Genomic DNA, 15,750 nt, shown 5'->3' with positions numbered 1-15,750 from the left:
TTGTTTCTAACTTGGCCACTCCTTTTTTTTTTTTTTTTTTTAAATTTATTCATGAGATGCAGAGAGGGAGGCAGAGACCTAGGCAGAGGGAGAAGCAGGCTCCCTGCAGGGAGCCCGACGTGGGACTCGATCCCTGGACCTCCGGGGATCACGACCTGAGCCAAAGGCAATGCTCAACCACTGAGCCACCCAGGTGCCCCTGGGCCACTCATTTTTTTAAATTGCCATTTTGGTTCTTTTCCTTCCTGGACGTTTTCTAGACATTCTTCCGCTTTCATTGAGCTTGCAGTCTAGTTATGCAAACACCGATTTGGTAGGAAAAATAAGAGTCCTCGGCTCCTTTAAAAAAAAAAACAAACAAACGGTAATTTTATTTTACTTTTTTTTTTTTAAGATTTGTTCATTTATTTATGATAGACATAGAGAGAGAGAGGCAGAGACACAGGCAGAGGGAGAAGCAGGCTCCATGCAGGGAGCCCGACGTGGGACTCGATCCCGGGTCTCCAGGATCGCGCCCTGGGCCGAAGGCAGGCGCTAAACCACTGAGCCACCCGGTAATTTTAGAAACTCTTCCGTGGTATAATTCAGAGACCCTCAGCGAGCTTTTAAAGTTTTATTTAAAAAATGATTTTCAGTTTGATGTGTCTTTTTAAAAAACATCTTTTACTCTCTAATTCTCTTTCAGGAAATTTATCTTTGCCGTGAGAGGGTTCGTCCTAGGAAATGAGCCAATCGCACGGGCTCACTTGCTTAATCTGGCTTAATTTTATCAAACTAAACTGCTGTTTCTGGGTAAAAACAAAAAAACAAAACACAACTCGGCTATTCTCGTCTTGATTTTTACCATCTGTCAGGCAGCTACCACTCAAGGACCCACGGAGCCAGGAAAAGCCCGACTCCTTTGGAAAGCTCTCTCGCGTCCCGAGGTTCTCGCCCTTCCAGATCACTCTCTCGCGAGACTTGGAAACCGGAAGTGAATTGTATTCCAGGCGTCTGCGCGAGGCGTGGGCTCGGTGTTGGCGGGAGCCGAGCGGGGCGCGTCCTTTTCGCCGTCCGGCCTGGGCTGGCTCTGGGGCAGGGGCTTGCGGGCAGCGCTCCCCGCCTCGGGCCGGCGGGATGCGGGTGGCTGTGGCCGGCTGCTGCCACGGCGAGCTAGACAAGATCTATGAGACGCTGGCGCTGGCGGAGAGGCGCGGCCCCGGGCCGATAGATCTTCTGCTGTGCTGCGGCGACTTCCAGGCGGTGCGCAACGAGGCCGACCTGCGTTGCATGGCCGTCCCGCCCAAGTACCGCCACATGCAGACCTTCTACAGGTGAGCGGCTCGGCCCGGCCTGGGACCCGGCGGCGCGGGCCGTGACTCGGAGCAGTGGGTGGGGGAGGACCCGGACTGGATTCGAATCCCTCCTCCTCCCCCCCGCGACCCCTGCTGCCCCCCCCGCCCCCCCGCCACGGCCCCGCCACGGACCAGCTGTCTCGCTTAGTTACCTTTTGTTAACGCGGTGTCTAGGAACGGGTGCTTAGTGTCACTTTTCTCATTTCCTTCCACCTGTCTGTCTTGTCTGATCGAAGCCTGGGGGGATCAACCTGGAGGAAGAAGCTGACAGGTTAATCTCCCTCGTACTGGGTAGGTCTCTGGGGCTGCTTCATTTATTGACCCGGGGGTTTTTGGTGGACACCTGCTTTGTCCTCGTCCGCATCCTAGAAGCTAGGGTTAAGCAACGACACAAAGTTCTTGACCTCATTGAACGCACGCTGGTTTTGAACCCAAGGTGGCAGGCAGCCCCATCATTCTTAGGGACAAGCATAGGCAAATTTGTTTAGGGAGAGCTTTTTAGTTTTTTTATCGTGAGCTCAGATTTTCCTTTGGACCTTATTTTGCTTTTCTGCTACGCCCACTTTCATAGGGATGCGTAATGGCTTTTCTCGATGCCTGATTTCCGCTATGCCAACTGACAACTTTACCCTTCTGTTCCAGGTATTACTCTGGAGAGAAAAAGGCCCCAGTTCTCACAATCTTCATTGGGGGAAACCATGAAGCCTCAAATCATTTGCAAGAGTTACCCTATGGTGGCTGGGTGGCACCAAACATTTATTATTTAGGTATGTGTTTGTGGGTAACTTTTTGGTTTGTTTGGAATGGAAGAGCCTGTCAGGATTTGTATATTAGCTGGGCAGCATCTTGAGATGTATAGTGTTTTGGGAAAGCCTCTTAATTTAAGTAATTCTGAAAGTTTAGTTAAAACAGTAAATTTAAACAGGTAATCATGAAAATGTGTCCATGCTTCATGTGGTGTTTTAAGCAATATAGATAATATGACATAGTAATAATAAATATAACTGCAGAGACCTTTTACACTATTTGCAGTCCTTTTATTTTTTCTTACTCTTTCTATTAAATTAAGAAAACTTAAACTTATTATAATGACAATCGTTAAACATACTCAAAAATAGAGAATAGTAAAATGAATCTTTGTACCTACTAACCAGCTTCAACAACTATTATCATTCTGTCATCCTTATTTTAACCCCACTCCCCTCTACACTTTTTTTTTTCCCCTCTAAACTTTTTTTGTGGGAAGAAGTGACTAGAGTATTTTAAAACCAATCCCAGCCATCGGATTATCTCACCTATGAATATTTTGGTACATATTTTTAAGAGATAAAGGATTTTTAAAAAAATATCACAGCTACAGCACTATGATTATATACATTATTATATAGTACCATTATTATACTATAGCGTTATTATATTAACTAAAGTAGCAATAATTCCTCATTATCTGTTGCCTAGTTAATCTTCAGATTTCTGTGATTAATACCAAGAGGTTGGCTTTAAAATGGACTTGTTCAAGTAGAATCCAAGCAAGGTCCACACATTTCATTTGATTGTCATGATTCTAATGCCTTTTAGGCTGTAATGGTCCCTTTCCTCCCTTACCCCATGTCCTTTATTTGTTGAGGAAAATGGAAATTTGTCTTACAGAATTTCCTGCTTTCTGGATTTAACTGATTGGAATTTCTTATATGTTGTTTAACATTTTCCTTTCATCCTCTGCATTACTTATAATCTATATAATACTATATTTAGATTTACAGCCTGATTAGATTCAGGTTCAATTTTAGCCCTGTTAGATTATACAGTCCTTTCTTTTTATTGAAATGTTTATAGTGGGGCGCCCAGGTAACTCAGTCGGTTGAGCATCCAACTCTTGATTTTGGCTCAGGTCATGATCTCAGGGTTGTGAGATTGAGCCCTGAGTCGAGTTTTTTGCTTACGGTGAAGTCTGCTTGAGAGATTTTCTCTCTCCCTCCCCTTCTGCTCTTCCCCCAGCTCATGCTTTCTCTCTTTCAAATAAATAAATAAAATATTAAACAAAAAATAAATGTTTATAGCTGTAATGATGACATCATAACTTCAGGAATGTATATCTCTACTTCATTGCTGGTTGATTATTTGACAATTGCAGTATTGTGAAAAAATATTTGAAGATGGTCAGTCAGAAATGAAATATCGAAACTGCAGGTTCTTGAGGTACCTGGGTGGCTCAGTCGGTTATGCATCTGCCTTCAGCTCAGGTCACTATCCCGGGGTCCTGGGATCCAGTCCCTGCATCAGGCTCCCTACTCAGCGGGGAGCCTGCTTCTCCCACTCCCTCTGGCTTTCCCCCTGCTTGTGTTCTCTCTCTCTTTCTCCCTCTCTTTCAAATAAATAAAATCTTAAAAACAAAACAAAACAAAACTGCAGGTTCTTATTACTTTAAACCTGTTGACTTTCAGGTGTATAACATACAAATTTATCATAGGACATTTTTCCTTTTTTCCTCTCCAACCCACTATAGTATTTGATTAAGTACCAAATTATGTCTATTTTTCCCTTAACGCACCTAACTTCATTTATTCCTTCCTTTCTGCTTAGTCTCTTGCCTGTCTGCTTCTAGGCCTCTCCTTCCAAGTCTCCTTTATGTATTGTTGGCATATCACTATGTAAGAGTTCATCATGACATTTAATTTTCAAATAATTTTAGGGCCACATGGAGTTTTAGGCCTTTAAACTCTTCGTTTAGTTAGTAAAGAGATTGCTTCTGCCTATTTTTATTTTATTTAACTGTGTACTTTTTCAGGTTTGGCTGGTGTAGTAAAATACCGAGGCGTAAGGATTGGTGGCATCTCTGGTATCTTTAAATCTCATGACTATCGAAAAGGTATATATTATTCTGAGAATTGTGTTTAAACTTTAGAACTTGCATGTCTCAGGGTAACTTACGCATAATTTATAGTTTGACGTTTTCATTGGATTTTTTCTCTGAACTATTATTATTTTTTTAATGAAATATTTTATACATGTAAAAATGTTGAGAACTTTGGAACATATTATTTATGTATCCATTGTCTAGCTTTATCAAGTCTTTGTATCTTGTGATTTTTAGTTAGGATTTCAAAGAAATAAAACTACAGATACAGTCAGAGCTCATGTTTAATCTGTCCTCAGTCCCATTCTCCTTTTATTCTTCCCTTTCCTCACCAGGCAGTCATTCTCCTGAATTTGGTGTTTGTCATTCACTTGATTATGTCATTATCAGATATGTAACAGCTTTAAACAGCATATAGTTTGGCATGTTTTAAACTTCATGGGAATGTATCATTTTGCACATATCTTCCTGCAACTTGCTTCATTGTTTAATATGTTTTTGAAATCCATGTTGATACATATCACTCTATTCATTTTAACTTATAAGTAGTATTCCATTGTAGAAATATACCACACTGTACTTACTCATTCTACTATATCTGAAAAAATTATACCTTGCTTTTAAAGTTAAAGAAATAGCTTGGGTTCACATTGATTTTGAAATTTTATGAATTGGCAGCTAAAACTTATATCCTCAGTGCCACTGTTAAATCATAAGTCTGTTCCCTGCTGCCCATGGTCTTAAACTATTGGCATGGGAATACAGAAATAGGCTTTCTCCTTTATGGCAAGTGTGGGTGCAAACTATCCTCCATTCTTTGGAGGATAGCTGGTAATCTATGAAAATTATAAAAGCACTCTGACCCGGGAGTTCTATTTCCAGGAATGTAATGTGTAGATATATTCCACAAGTGCAAAATGATGTGTATACATTTTAAAATTTCAGCCTTGTTTGTAATGGCAAAACGTAGGAGCTAATTAACTATATCATGATAAAACTATACAATATAGTGCCATGAAGCGATTTTTTTTTAAAAAGAAAATAAGCAGCTCTATCCGTAACATACACAAAGAATTCCAAAATAAGTGAAGAAAAAAACATGGCACAAAATATGTAGAAACTACTGCCATTTGTGTAAAAAAAAAAAAAAAAATGAAGGGTAAAGAAGTTTGTGTATTATTATATGCATAGTTGATATCCCTGGAATAAAATACTAAAACCTGATTAACACTGGTTGCCTCTAGGTAGTGTTACTGGTGGCTGGGGGACAGGAATAGGAGGATCCCTGCCTCCCATTGTTTTAGCAGCTTTGTAGAGGTAAAACTTACATATTTTTGGAAGTATATAATTCAGTAATTGTCAGTAAATTTATAGGATTATGCAACCATCCAGATTTAGAACATTTCTATCATTCCCAGAAGTTTTGTAGTTAATTCCTGCTCCCACCCCAGCCCTACACATCACTGGTCTACTCTCTGGAGGAAAACTCCTTATTCTGTTCTGATGGTATCTTTTAAATTTTAAACTATGTGAATGACCAACGTATTCCATATTAAATATAATTTAAAAAATCATAAACCCCTCAATTATTTAGAGATTTATAATTAGTGATTACTTATTAGTAGAAAATACCAGCATTTTAAGGACAGTGTCTTCATTAAATTTTTAAGAACCAAAAACATTAATGATAGACATCAGTTTTGGAGAAGTGTGTGTATATATATATATATATATATTTGTACTTGTGGTATTTAAGGGAGTTGAATATAGCTTATTTCTCTTCTTTAATTTAAGGTCATTTTGAGTGCCCCCCTTATAATCCAGCTACGATAAGGAGTATATATCATGTGAGAAATATTGAAGTCTATAAATTAAAACAGGTATGTAAAAAGTACATTATAGCAGACTTGAAAAAATGTTAAAGTAATTCTACCAAAGTGTATTTTGATCATTTTGGTGTATGACTCCCAAGAAGAGCCTAATTCAGTATTTCTAAAATTTGGATCTTGAGTTGCTTTTAGGAGGTTCACAGATGAACATTTTTTAATTCTAATGTTATGAATTTATTTTAGGGAGTAGTAATAAAATAGAACATTTAATCCATGACTTTAGATATTACTATTTAGGTTAAGGTTAGAAAATATATGCTGGCATAAAGTGATACTTTAAAGAAAATACTAAAATATTGTAAACAATGGTACTAAATAGGTAATAAATAGTGGTAAAAAATAATAGAGAATATGGTAGTATTGTGAGGGTGGCATTGGAACACTGGCTTGACTGGAGAGTAAGTGAAACTAGGTTTTTGTTTGAGGATGCATTAAATGGCTGACAGTGGGCTTAAGCGGTTTTCACAGAAGATATTTCATATAATTGCCACACAGTTCAATGAAGTAAGTGTTACCCTAACTTGTCACATTAAGGATGCGAGGCCAAGGCTCAGATAGGTAAGTAGCCTGCGCAGGATTTCTCAAATAGTTAAGTGATGGAGCCTGCCTAATGCTCTCAGGCTCTTCCCACCATACCCTACAGTCTCTGTAGGAGCATAAGGACACTTGTGGGCATTTCTTTAATATCCTACTCATAACAGTTCCCTACCTTGAGTGCTTTTCCCTTTTGCCCATTTCAGTCCTCTACCAGTCTTTGAAGAACTAGCTTAGATGCCAGTGTTAGAGTTTTTTGTTTGGTTTCGTTTTTTAGGTAGGTTCCATGCCCAGCGTGGAGCCCAATGTGAGGCTTGAACTCAGGATCCTGAGATCAATACCTGAGCTAAGATTAAGAGTCAGATGCTTAACTGACTGAGCTGCCCAGGTGCCCCACCAGTGTTCTAGTTTAAAGCCATCTCCCTTCTCTGAATTTTCATTGCACTTACTGCTTGCATCAGTTATTTGGTGATTCATCATACCTGTCATTTTTTTTTTTTTTAATTTTATTTATGATAGTCACAGAGAGAGAGAGAGAGGCAGACACAGGCAGAGGGAGAAGCAGGCTCCATGCACCGGGAGCCCGATGTGGGATTCCATCCTGGGTCTCCAGGATCGCGCCCTGGGCCAAAGGCAGGCGCCAAACCGCTGCGCCACCCAGGGATCCCCATACCTGTCTTATATTGTCTTGAAAACTTAATTTAGTTTTCCAAGTATTTATTGCAGATTACTTGAAGGTGCTAGGGATCAGTAAAGTATGAGGTGTATTTTGTGACCTCCCCATGAATACACCAGCCACCTCAAATACTGCTAACATAACTTACATAGTAGTAAACAGGATTTTTTAGGTGTATGCTATGTGAGTCCATTAGAAAAAAAAAAAAAAAAAGAATGTACCTTTGTGTTTTACTGTATTATTTACATTAGAGATCTCATGAAGTCTGATGTCTCTGTGTCTTAAAATAGTTTCTTCACTAAAAGGGAAAAGAATAATGGTTAGTATATATTTTAGAGACCCTATATAGCTGGTTGGCAGTCTGATCAAAGTGTGTCTGTATTGCTTTGCCTTGCCATGGAAGATACGGGTGATTTGTGAGGAGAGAGAAAGCGATTTCTTTTTGCTTAGATGAGTGAGTTCTTAGTGACTTCTGTGACCATCTTAATAAAGTTTCCTTAGAATGAATTACAGATCTAAGGATCTAAGTGGCAAGTGGTTGTGCGGTGGTGGAGAGAAAGTAGGGATTGCTTTTGGTTAATCTGTTTTTAAAAGTTTTCTTTTTCTGTTAAAGCTAAAGCAGCCTATGGACATATTCTTATCTCACGATTGGCCAAGAGGGATATATCATTATGGAAATAAGAAGCAACTTCTTAAGACTAAATCTTTTTTCCGACAAGAAGTGGAAAATAACACATTGGGAAGTCCTGCTGCCTCTGAGCTTTTAGAGCACTTAAAACCTACTTACTGGTTTTCTGCACACCTTCACGTGAAGTTTGCAGCCTTGATGCAGCATCAGGTAGAAACCAAAAGTATTTATTCTTTGATTTAACAAACACTCATCAAATATCTGCAGGCTAAGGCACTATTGGCCCAGTTGTAAATTTAGAGAAAGAGATCAGAGATAACTTTGCTTTTGCAAGTAACTCCATTATCCTCGGGGAGAAGAGACCAGCAGTGATTATAAAATAGTGCAATAAATTTGTGACTAAAAGTGCCAGGATACTGTGGGAGCCACCTGTGCTATACTGTGGTGAGAGAAAGGGAGGTAGATGGAGAGATGAAGAGATTGAGAATGTTTCCCAGAGGAATTGGTTATGCCGGGAAGCAGTAGAATATAGGTGACACCATCTAGGTAGAGAGACCTGTTTGTGCAAAGACTAGGGGCCTAATGCCCGGCATGCTGATGGGACTGCAGCAGTGCCTGTGGCTGAGGCAGAGGGAGAGATGAGGCCAGAACAAGATCAGAACTGCCTTCCGGGCCATACCCTGGAGTTTGGGGTTTTAACCAGAAGGTAATTGGGGGAGTGATGAAACCGGACTTCATTTCAGAAAGATCAGTTTGGTAGCAGTTTTGTGTATGGATTATAGTAAGTAAAATGGGAGGCAGAGGAGACTGTATAAGCAAAAGATGAGATTCTAACCTACGGCAAAGAGGGAAAAACAGAACTCAGGTTCCAGAGTTTCCTTGGGAAACGGGGGATGATGGTGCTGATGGTGCTCAATGGAAGATAGAGAATAAATACATGCTTATAATTAGGCCTTTACAGAAATGTGTGGTTCTCCTTTTCCCCTCCCATTCTCACCAAACTTTGACTTTCCCCATAAAGTATTCCACAGGGGGAAAACATTTAGAAATGTCCTGGGTTAACAAGATTAGAGAGTTTGTCTCAAAGGCTCTTATAGAATTTCTTTCTTTCTTTTTTTTTTTTTTTTTTTAAGATTTTATTTATTTATTAATGAGAGACACACACACAGTGAGGCACAGACACAGGCAGAGGCAGAGGGAGAAGCAGGCTCCATGCAGGGAGCCTGATGTGGGACTCAATCCCGGGTCTCCAAAACCACATCCTGGGCTGAAGGTGGTGCTAAACCGCTGAGCCACCTTGGCTGTAATTTCTGAGAATCTTTAATGTGTTACGGGCACTGCCGCTTTCTCCAAGAGTGAAATGTGGTGTGCAGTGCTTCCTGAACTTGACCCCACACGTTTTTGTGGGGGTACACTTTAATGATGTTCTTCAAGTATAGTGTGGAAAGTTCTGTTTGAAAACATTCCTGTAGGCCCTGGCTGTTGTGGGTTGATCCTCACTCCCCAGTTTTACTGGGAAGAGGAGGCAAGGTTACTCCTTTTATTTCCCTTTGGGCCACTGCCAAAGTAATTATCCTCTTGTAAGGTCCAAGTCATCTGTTCATATCAATCACTTTTTCTACATCTGTGTTACTGTCTTTTGTCTTGTAGGGCTCATGACACTCCTGGATTTTTATTGAAGCATCAGATTTGGTACTCTCCTCTCCATCCATCTTCTGTTGTTAACTGCAGGGACTTAAGTCTCTGAATTAACGTGTTTGATCCCTTTTTCTTAGCTCCTCAACCTCCTCTGACTTTGCCAGTGTTCTCTTTCAGCCCTTTTCCAACACCAAAGACCCCTTTTCTTCAGGGCAGCCCTGCTGCCACAATCTGCCTATAATCTGTGTGCCTTCCACCCCATTCAGCTCCCCCCTCCACCAATGAACTAAAACCTGGCCCACAGCAGGACGTCCCATAGCCTGCTCCTTGTCTCTTTTCTTCCATGTGCCTTACTGTTTTCTGGGAGTCACTTTGTACTGCATCCAATATGGCCTTCATGTTTGTGACCTACTGACATCTGCCCATGTTTCTTTCTACCAGTTCATTTTTTAAAAAATAGTTTCAAAAAAAAAAAAAAGTTTCATTGGAGTATAATTTACATAACATAAAATCCATCTATTTAAATGTACAATTCAGTGAGTTTTAGTATATTTCCAGACTCCTGGGTGTTTCCAGAGCAAACGTCACATAGCCCAGTTTTAGGACATTTCCAGCACCCCAAAAGATCTTTTTTTTTTTTTTTAAGATTTTATTTATTCATGAGAGACAGAGAGAGAGAGGCAGAGACACAGGCAGAGGGAAAAGCAAGCCCCCCTTACAAGGAGGCCGATGCAGGACTCAATCTCAGACCCGGGGATCATGCCCTGAGCCAAAGGCAGGTGCTCAACCGCTGAGCCACCCAGGTGTTCCCCCCAAAAGATCTTTTGTATCTTTTTGTTGTGAGTCCATGTTCCCACCCTTAGCCCCAGGCACCCACTAACTTGCTTTGTGTTTCTATGGATTTGCCTTTTCTGAACATTTATATAAGTGGGATTAAAATCCATAGTCTTTGTCTTGTGGTTTCTTTCCTTTGCTTGTTTTTGAGGTTTATTCGTGCAGCAAGTTTAGTATTTATTTCATTTTTATTGTTGAGCAGTATTTCATTCTGTGAATGTATCACATCTACTTTTGGGGTTATATCTAAGAGATCTTTGCCTAACCCAAGGTTATAAAGATTTTTTCCTTATAATTTCTTCCAAAAGTTGCTTAGTTTTAGCTCTGGCAGATTACTTTTAAGCTATTCTGTTATTAATCTTTGTGTTATGTGCTTTAACAGTATCATTATCATCAGCATTTGTGTCTGCTTTGACTTTTGTAAGGAAGTTGCAGCCAGAGAGTTTAAGTGCCTTGCCCATTTCACTAGTGGTTATAGAACTAACTTATTTTGGAATAGTGACAGCTATTTCTTTGACATACGTCTTAGGGGTATTTTTAATAAAGATTGTTTCCGTCCTATTCTGTGTATGAATTACCTGTGATGTCTTAACATTTTTTTCTTAAATCATGGTTCATATTTCTAGGCCGGGGATAAAGGACAGACAGCTAAAGCAACCAAATTTTTAGCCTTGGACAAATGCTTACCACATAGAGATTTTCTTCAGGTAAAAAGAAAATGAAATAACTGCATAGTTTTGCTCTTCCAATGATTAGAAAAGTATTAATTTTCCCTTTAGAATTTATTTATGCTATCTATAATTTAGGTATTTTTAGAATTCCTTGGGAATATTTAAGTTACATTAGTGTTTTTAAGCCATCATTCCTTTTAAATTTTATTTTATTTTATTTTATTTTTAAGATTTTATTTATTTACTTGAGAGAGAGGGAGAAGCAGACTCCTGCTGAGCAGGAAGCCCGATGCGGTGCTCTATCCCAGGACCTTGGGATCATAACCTGAGCTGAAGGCAGATGCTTGATCGCCTGAGCCACCCTAAAATTTAGGCGCCCCTAAATTGCATTGTTATATTGAAATTCTTAGAATATTAAAAATAAAAGTATCAATTTCTTCCTCTAGGTAATAGAAATAGACCATGACCCCAATGCTCCTGAGTACTTAGAATATGATATCGAATGGCTTACTGTTCTTAGGGCTACCAATGATCTTATTAATGTGACTGAGAGGCTATGGAATATGCCTGAAAATAATGGCCTGCATACAAGGTGAGTCTGACCTTATTTAGGGTTTGCTCTCTGTTGCATGCCCAATTTTTGTTCCCTCCACCCTTTCCCTTTCCCTTTCCCTTTCCCTTTCCCTTTCCCTTTCCCTTTCCCTTTCCCTTTCCCTTTCCCTTTCCCTTTCCCTTTCCCTTTCCCTTTCCCTTTCCCTTTCCCTTTCCCTTTCCCTTCCCTTCCTTTCCTTTCCTTTCCTTTCCTTTCCTTTCCTTTCCTTTCCTTTCCTTTCCTTTCCTTTCCTTTCCTTTCCTTTCCTTTCCTTTCCTTTCCTTTTTCCTCTTTTCTTTTCTTTTCTTTTTGAAATGAAGGGAATTATTATTAAGTGAGTGTCAAAATAGTGAAGATTGGTATAAATTTTCCATCTAAGGGATAGAAAAATCGATAATTGAGTACCAACCCAAATAAGTTTATGAATGAATAAATGCGTAAAATGATAATATGGAGATTTGGTTCACATGTTAAAATAATTTATGATTGTTTTAGAGCGTGAGTTAAGAACAGTTAAGAACAGTTTTTTCTAAGAATTATTTTTATTCCAAAATAGTCCTTTGGCAAATTAACTATAATTTTATTAAATGGAATTTTTATATATGGTTTATATTTTATCCTTGCACACAAAATCCATTGTTAGATTTCATCTTTTATTGTCTGAGGCTAATAAAATGTAAAAAGCTATTGTTTTGGACTTTTGTAGATGGGATTATAGTGCAACAGAAGAAGCTATGAACAAAGTGTTGGAAATACTGAATCATGACCTCAAAGTTCCATGTAACTTTAGCATAACAGCTGCTTGTTATGACCCTAGCAGACCACAGACACAAATGCAGTTGGTTCATAGGATCAATCCTCAAACTACTGAATTTTGTGCCCAACTTGGCATCACTGACATGAATGTCAGGCTTCAGAAGGCCAAGGAAGAACATAATTTGTGTGGTGAATATGAAGAGCAGGATGATGTAGAGAGTAATGACTCTGGAGAAGACCGTAGTGAATATAACACAGATACATCTGCCCTGTCCTCTATTAATCCAGATGAAATAATGTTAGATGAAGAAGAGGAAGATGAAGATAGTATTATAAGTACGCGTAGTGACATGAATACACCATCTGCAGAACCTTCTTCTGATCAAGCTTCTGACTTCTCTGCAAGCTTCTCTGATGTCAGGATCTTGCCAGGTTCCATGATTGTATCTTCTGATGATACATTGGGTTCTCCAGATGGCAGAGAGAGGAACCCTGGTGAGGCTCTGGAGTCAGGGGATGGAAAGGACTTAACCGAGTTGCCATCAAAGAGGCTGAGTGATGAACATGAACCTGAACAAAGAAAGAAAATTAAGAGGAGGAATCAAGCCATCTATGCTGCAGTGGATGATGATGATGCAGCATAAGACAATTTACTTGTCTTAGTATTATATGTAGATATGTGATTTTTGAGACCATATTTTTAGAGTTGGATTTTTGACTCAAGATTAATTTTATAATAATGAAGATACATAAAGTTTTAGTTAGGTATTGACTTTGTCTTTAGTCCTTTGTATATTTCAGAAAAAAATATTAAAATTTCATATATTTACTTGATCAAGTACCTTTTTTTGAAGATGTGTATTACTCATTTTCATTTTTTTCAGCAAGCACTTACTGAATACATATTTTGTACTAGGCATTCTTCTGTAAGATGGCACTATAAAGATGAGTAAGACAGGGATTTTACCTTCAAGGAGTTACTGCCACTGTGAATATTTTGGTGTATAAAATATGGCATATTTATATTTTGTCTTGCAAAGTCATTACTGCATGTACAGTTTTGTATGCTTTCTTATTTGTTATAAATATTTTCCCTCGTGTGCTCCTAATGTCTGTCAAATATGATTGAAATTGAAGATGATAGATACAGTTTCAGGAAATAAATTCCTTTGAATACTAAACATTGGTAAACATAAAATTTCACACATAACTGCTGAGATTCATATAACCTTGTAGACTTTGGCATATTTTAGCTTTTTTTAAATTTATTTTTATTTATTTATGATAGTCACAGATTGAGAGAGAGAGGCAGAGACATAGGCAGAGGGGGAAGCAGGCTCCATGCACCGGGAGCCCGACGTGGGATTCGATCCCGGGTCTCCAGGATCGCGCCCCGGGCCAAAGGCCCACGCCAAACCGCTGCGCCACCCAGGGATCCCATATTTTAGCTTTAGTTTTAATTTTGAGGTAACTGTAGTAACTGTGCAGGTCATTTTGGGCATGGTTCAGCCTAGTATTAATTACTAGCAGGGATTGAGTTGTACAAATGCTGCCCCTTGTGCTGTTACGGATAGGTAGTAGTAGAATATTTTTAAAGATCCACATGGAAGAACTATACCTCCGTCCTGTCTCTGGTTAAAATGTCTGGGTTGATTGAGGAGATGGTTGCCATGTACTTTGGATCAGCAGTCATGAATTCAGACTGTTGTAGAATATCGTCATCCCACAGTAATCCAAACTCAATCCAAATCCAATCCAAATTTTCTCCAGTCTAGGAGAAAGATTTAGCAGTTGGCTTCCATCTTGTCAGCATCTGACTTGAAAGTCAAGCACTTTACTGCTATCTATTTTTACTTTCTTTTATGAGTTGAATATTTAGTTCACTTATTTTGATTTCATTATTTGCATAAGGTATTTAAAAGGTATGGATTTTCCCCATCACTGATTTAATGGAATCCAGTACTAACATTTAGGTCCCTCCTCCCCAAAATTCTTTAATAAAGATAAATAAAAGCAGAAAGTAATTACATATAAAATAAATAACAGTTCATAAAACAAAACAATCTTCTAGCTTGCCCAATCAAGAAAGAAAGCACAAATGCCAAATGACATATAAATAAAAGGGAGAAATAGCCAGTATAACAGGATATTCAAACAAACAGGATTACTCTCATAACTTAGTACAAATAAATTTGATAATGATTACTTTCCTAGGAAAATAGAATTAGCTGAAATTCATCCTACTGGAGATGGGAAGTACCAAATCTTTTAAAGGCCAGATAATCCCTAATATAAGGTAAACTTACAAAATGTGGAAAAATGAAGGAAAGTTTAGTTTTTATGAAGCAAGTATAATGTTGATACCTAAGTCTGATAAAGATTGCACAAAAAAAGCCACAGACCAATCTCACATAGGAATATTGCTGCAAAAATCCTAAATATTATGGGATCCCTGGGTGGCGCAGCGGTTTGGCGCCTGCCTTTGGCCCAGGGCGCGATCCTGGAGACCCGGGATCGAATCCCACGTCGGGCTCCCGGTGCATGGAGCCTGCTTCTCCCTCTGCCTGTGTCTCTGCCTCTCTCTCTCTCTGTGACTATCATAAATAAATAAAAATTAAAAAAATTTTTAAAAATCCTAAATATTAGCAAACAATCTATAGCATATTTTAAGGTAATTTAGCATGACTGTTACAAAGATGGTTCAGTATTAGGAAATGTATTCATATAACTCACATAGTAGGTCTAAAAGCAAATGTGGTTATTTCCATGGATGATAAAAAAGCTTTTGGCAAAAATCAACGCCCATTCTGATTTTTTAAAAAGTAAAATCTAGGGGCGCTTGGGTGGGCTCAGTTGGTTAGGTGTCCAACTCTTGGTCCACTCAGGTCATGATCTCATGGGTCTTGAGATTGAGCCCCCCTTTTTTTTTCTAAGATTTTATTTATTCATGAGACACACACAGAGGCAGAGACACAGGCAGAGGCAGAAGCAGGCTCCATGCAGGGAGCCCAACGTGGGACTCAGTCCCCAGTCTCCAGGATCAGGCCCTGGGCTGAAGGCAGCACTAAGCCACTGAGCCACCCAGGCTGCTTGATAGAGCCCTTTCTTATTGAGCTCCGTGCTCAGCAGGGAGTCTGCTTGAAGATTCTCTCCCTCTGCCCACCCATTCTCTCCTCTTTAACAACAACAAAAATCTTTGGAAAGAAAAATAAAATCTAGAATCTTGTTTAATGGGGAAACACTATTGGCATTCTCATCAAAGGGAAGTAATCAGAAAGTCAAGGAGCAAGACAGGATATCCGCTACCTCCATTACATTTTAACATTGTATTGATGTGAAGA

General features: G+C 39.2%; 1 protein-coding gene across 2 annotated transcripts; it reads left to right on the top strand.

Moving 5' to 3' along the window:
* The first annotated feature begins 974 nt into the window (after positions 1-974).
* Positions 975-13,590, top strand: DBR1 (debranching RNA lariats 1). 2 transcript variants are annotated; one of them, XM_025448970.3, is made up of 8 exons: positions 977-1,313; positions 1,977-2,101; positions 4,123-4,203; positions 5,986-6,071; positions 7,904-8,128; positions 11,017-11,097; positions 11,508-11,653; positions 12,360-13,590. In XM_025448970.3, exons 1-8 carry the CDS (start codon positions 1,117-1,119, stop codon positions 13,051-13,053), a joined length of 1,635 nt encoding a protein of 544 aa, XP_025304755.1. In that variant the 5' UTR covers positions 977-1,116; the 3' UTR covers positions 13,054-13,590. The 2 variants fall into 2 exon arrangements, with proteins under 2 accessions (XP_025304756.1, XP_025304755.1); XM_025448971.2 differs by lacking the exon at positions 11,017-11,097 and having other exon boundaries at positions 975-1,313.
* Positions 13,591-15,750: the final 2,160 nt, after the last annotated feature.

This window comes from Canis lupus, chromosome 23 (assembly GCF_003254725.2).
Source record: "Canis lupus dingo isolate Sandy chromosome 23, ASM325472v2, whole genome shotgun sequence".
Taxonomy (NCBI): domain Eukaryota; kingdom Metazoa; phylum Chordata; class Mammalia; order Carnivora; family Canidae; genus Canis; species Canis lupus.
This window is presented reverse-complemented; position numbering and strand designations above follow the sequence as displayed.

Excerpts from the sequence above, each read along its gene's own strand:
- DBR1 (XM_025448970.3), top strand. The coding sequence starts at position 1,117 with ATGCGGGTGGCTGTGGCCGGCTGCTGCCACGGCGAGCTAGACAAGATC. Across the intron at positions 2,102-4,122 it reads ACCAAACATTTATTATTTAG|GTTTGGCTGGTGTAGTAAAA; the intron begins GTATGTGTTTGT and ends GTACTTTTTCAG. Across the intron at positions 6,072-7,903 it reads AAGTCTATAAATTAAAACAG|CTAAAGCAGCCTATGGACAT; the intron begins GTATGTAAAAAG and ends TTTCTGTTAAAG.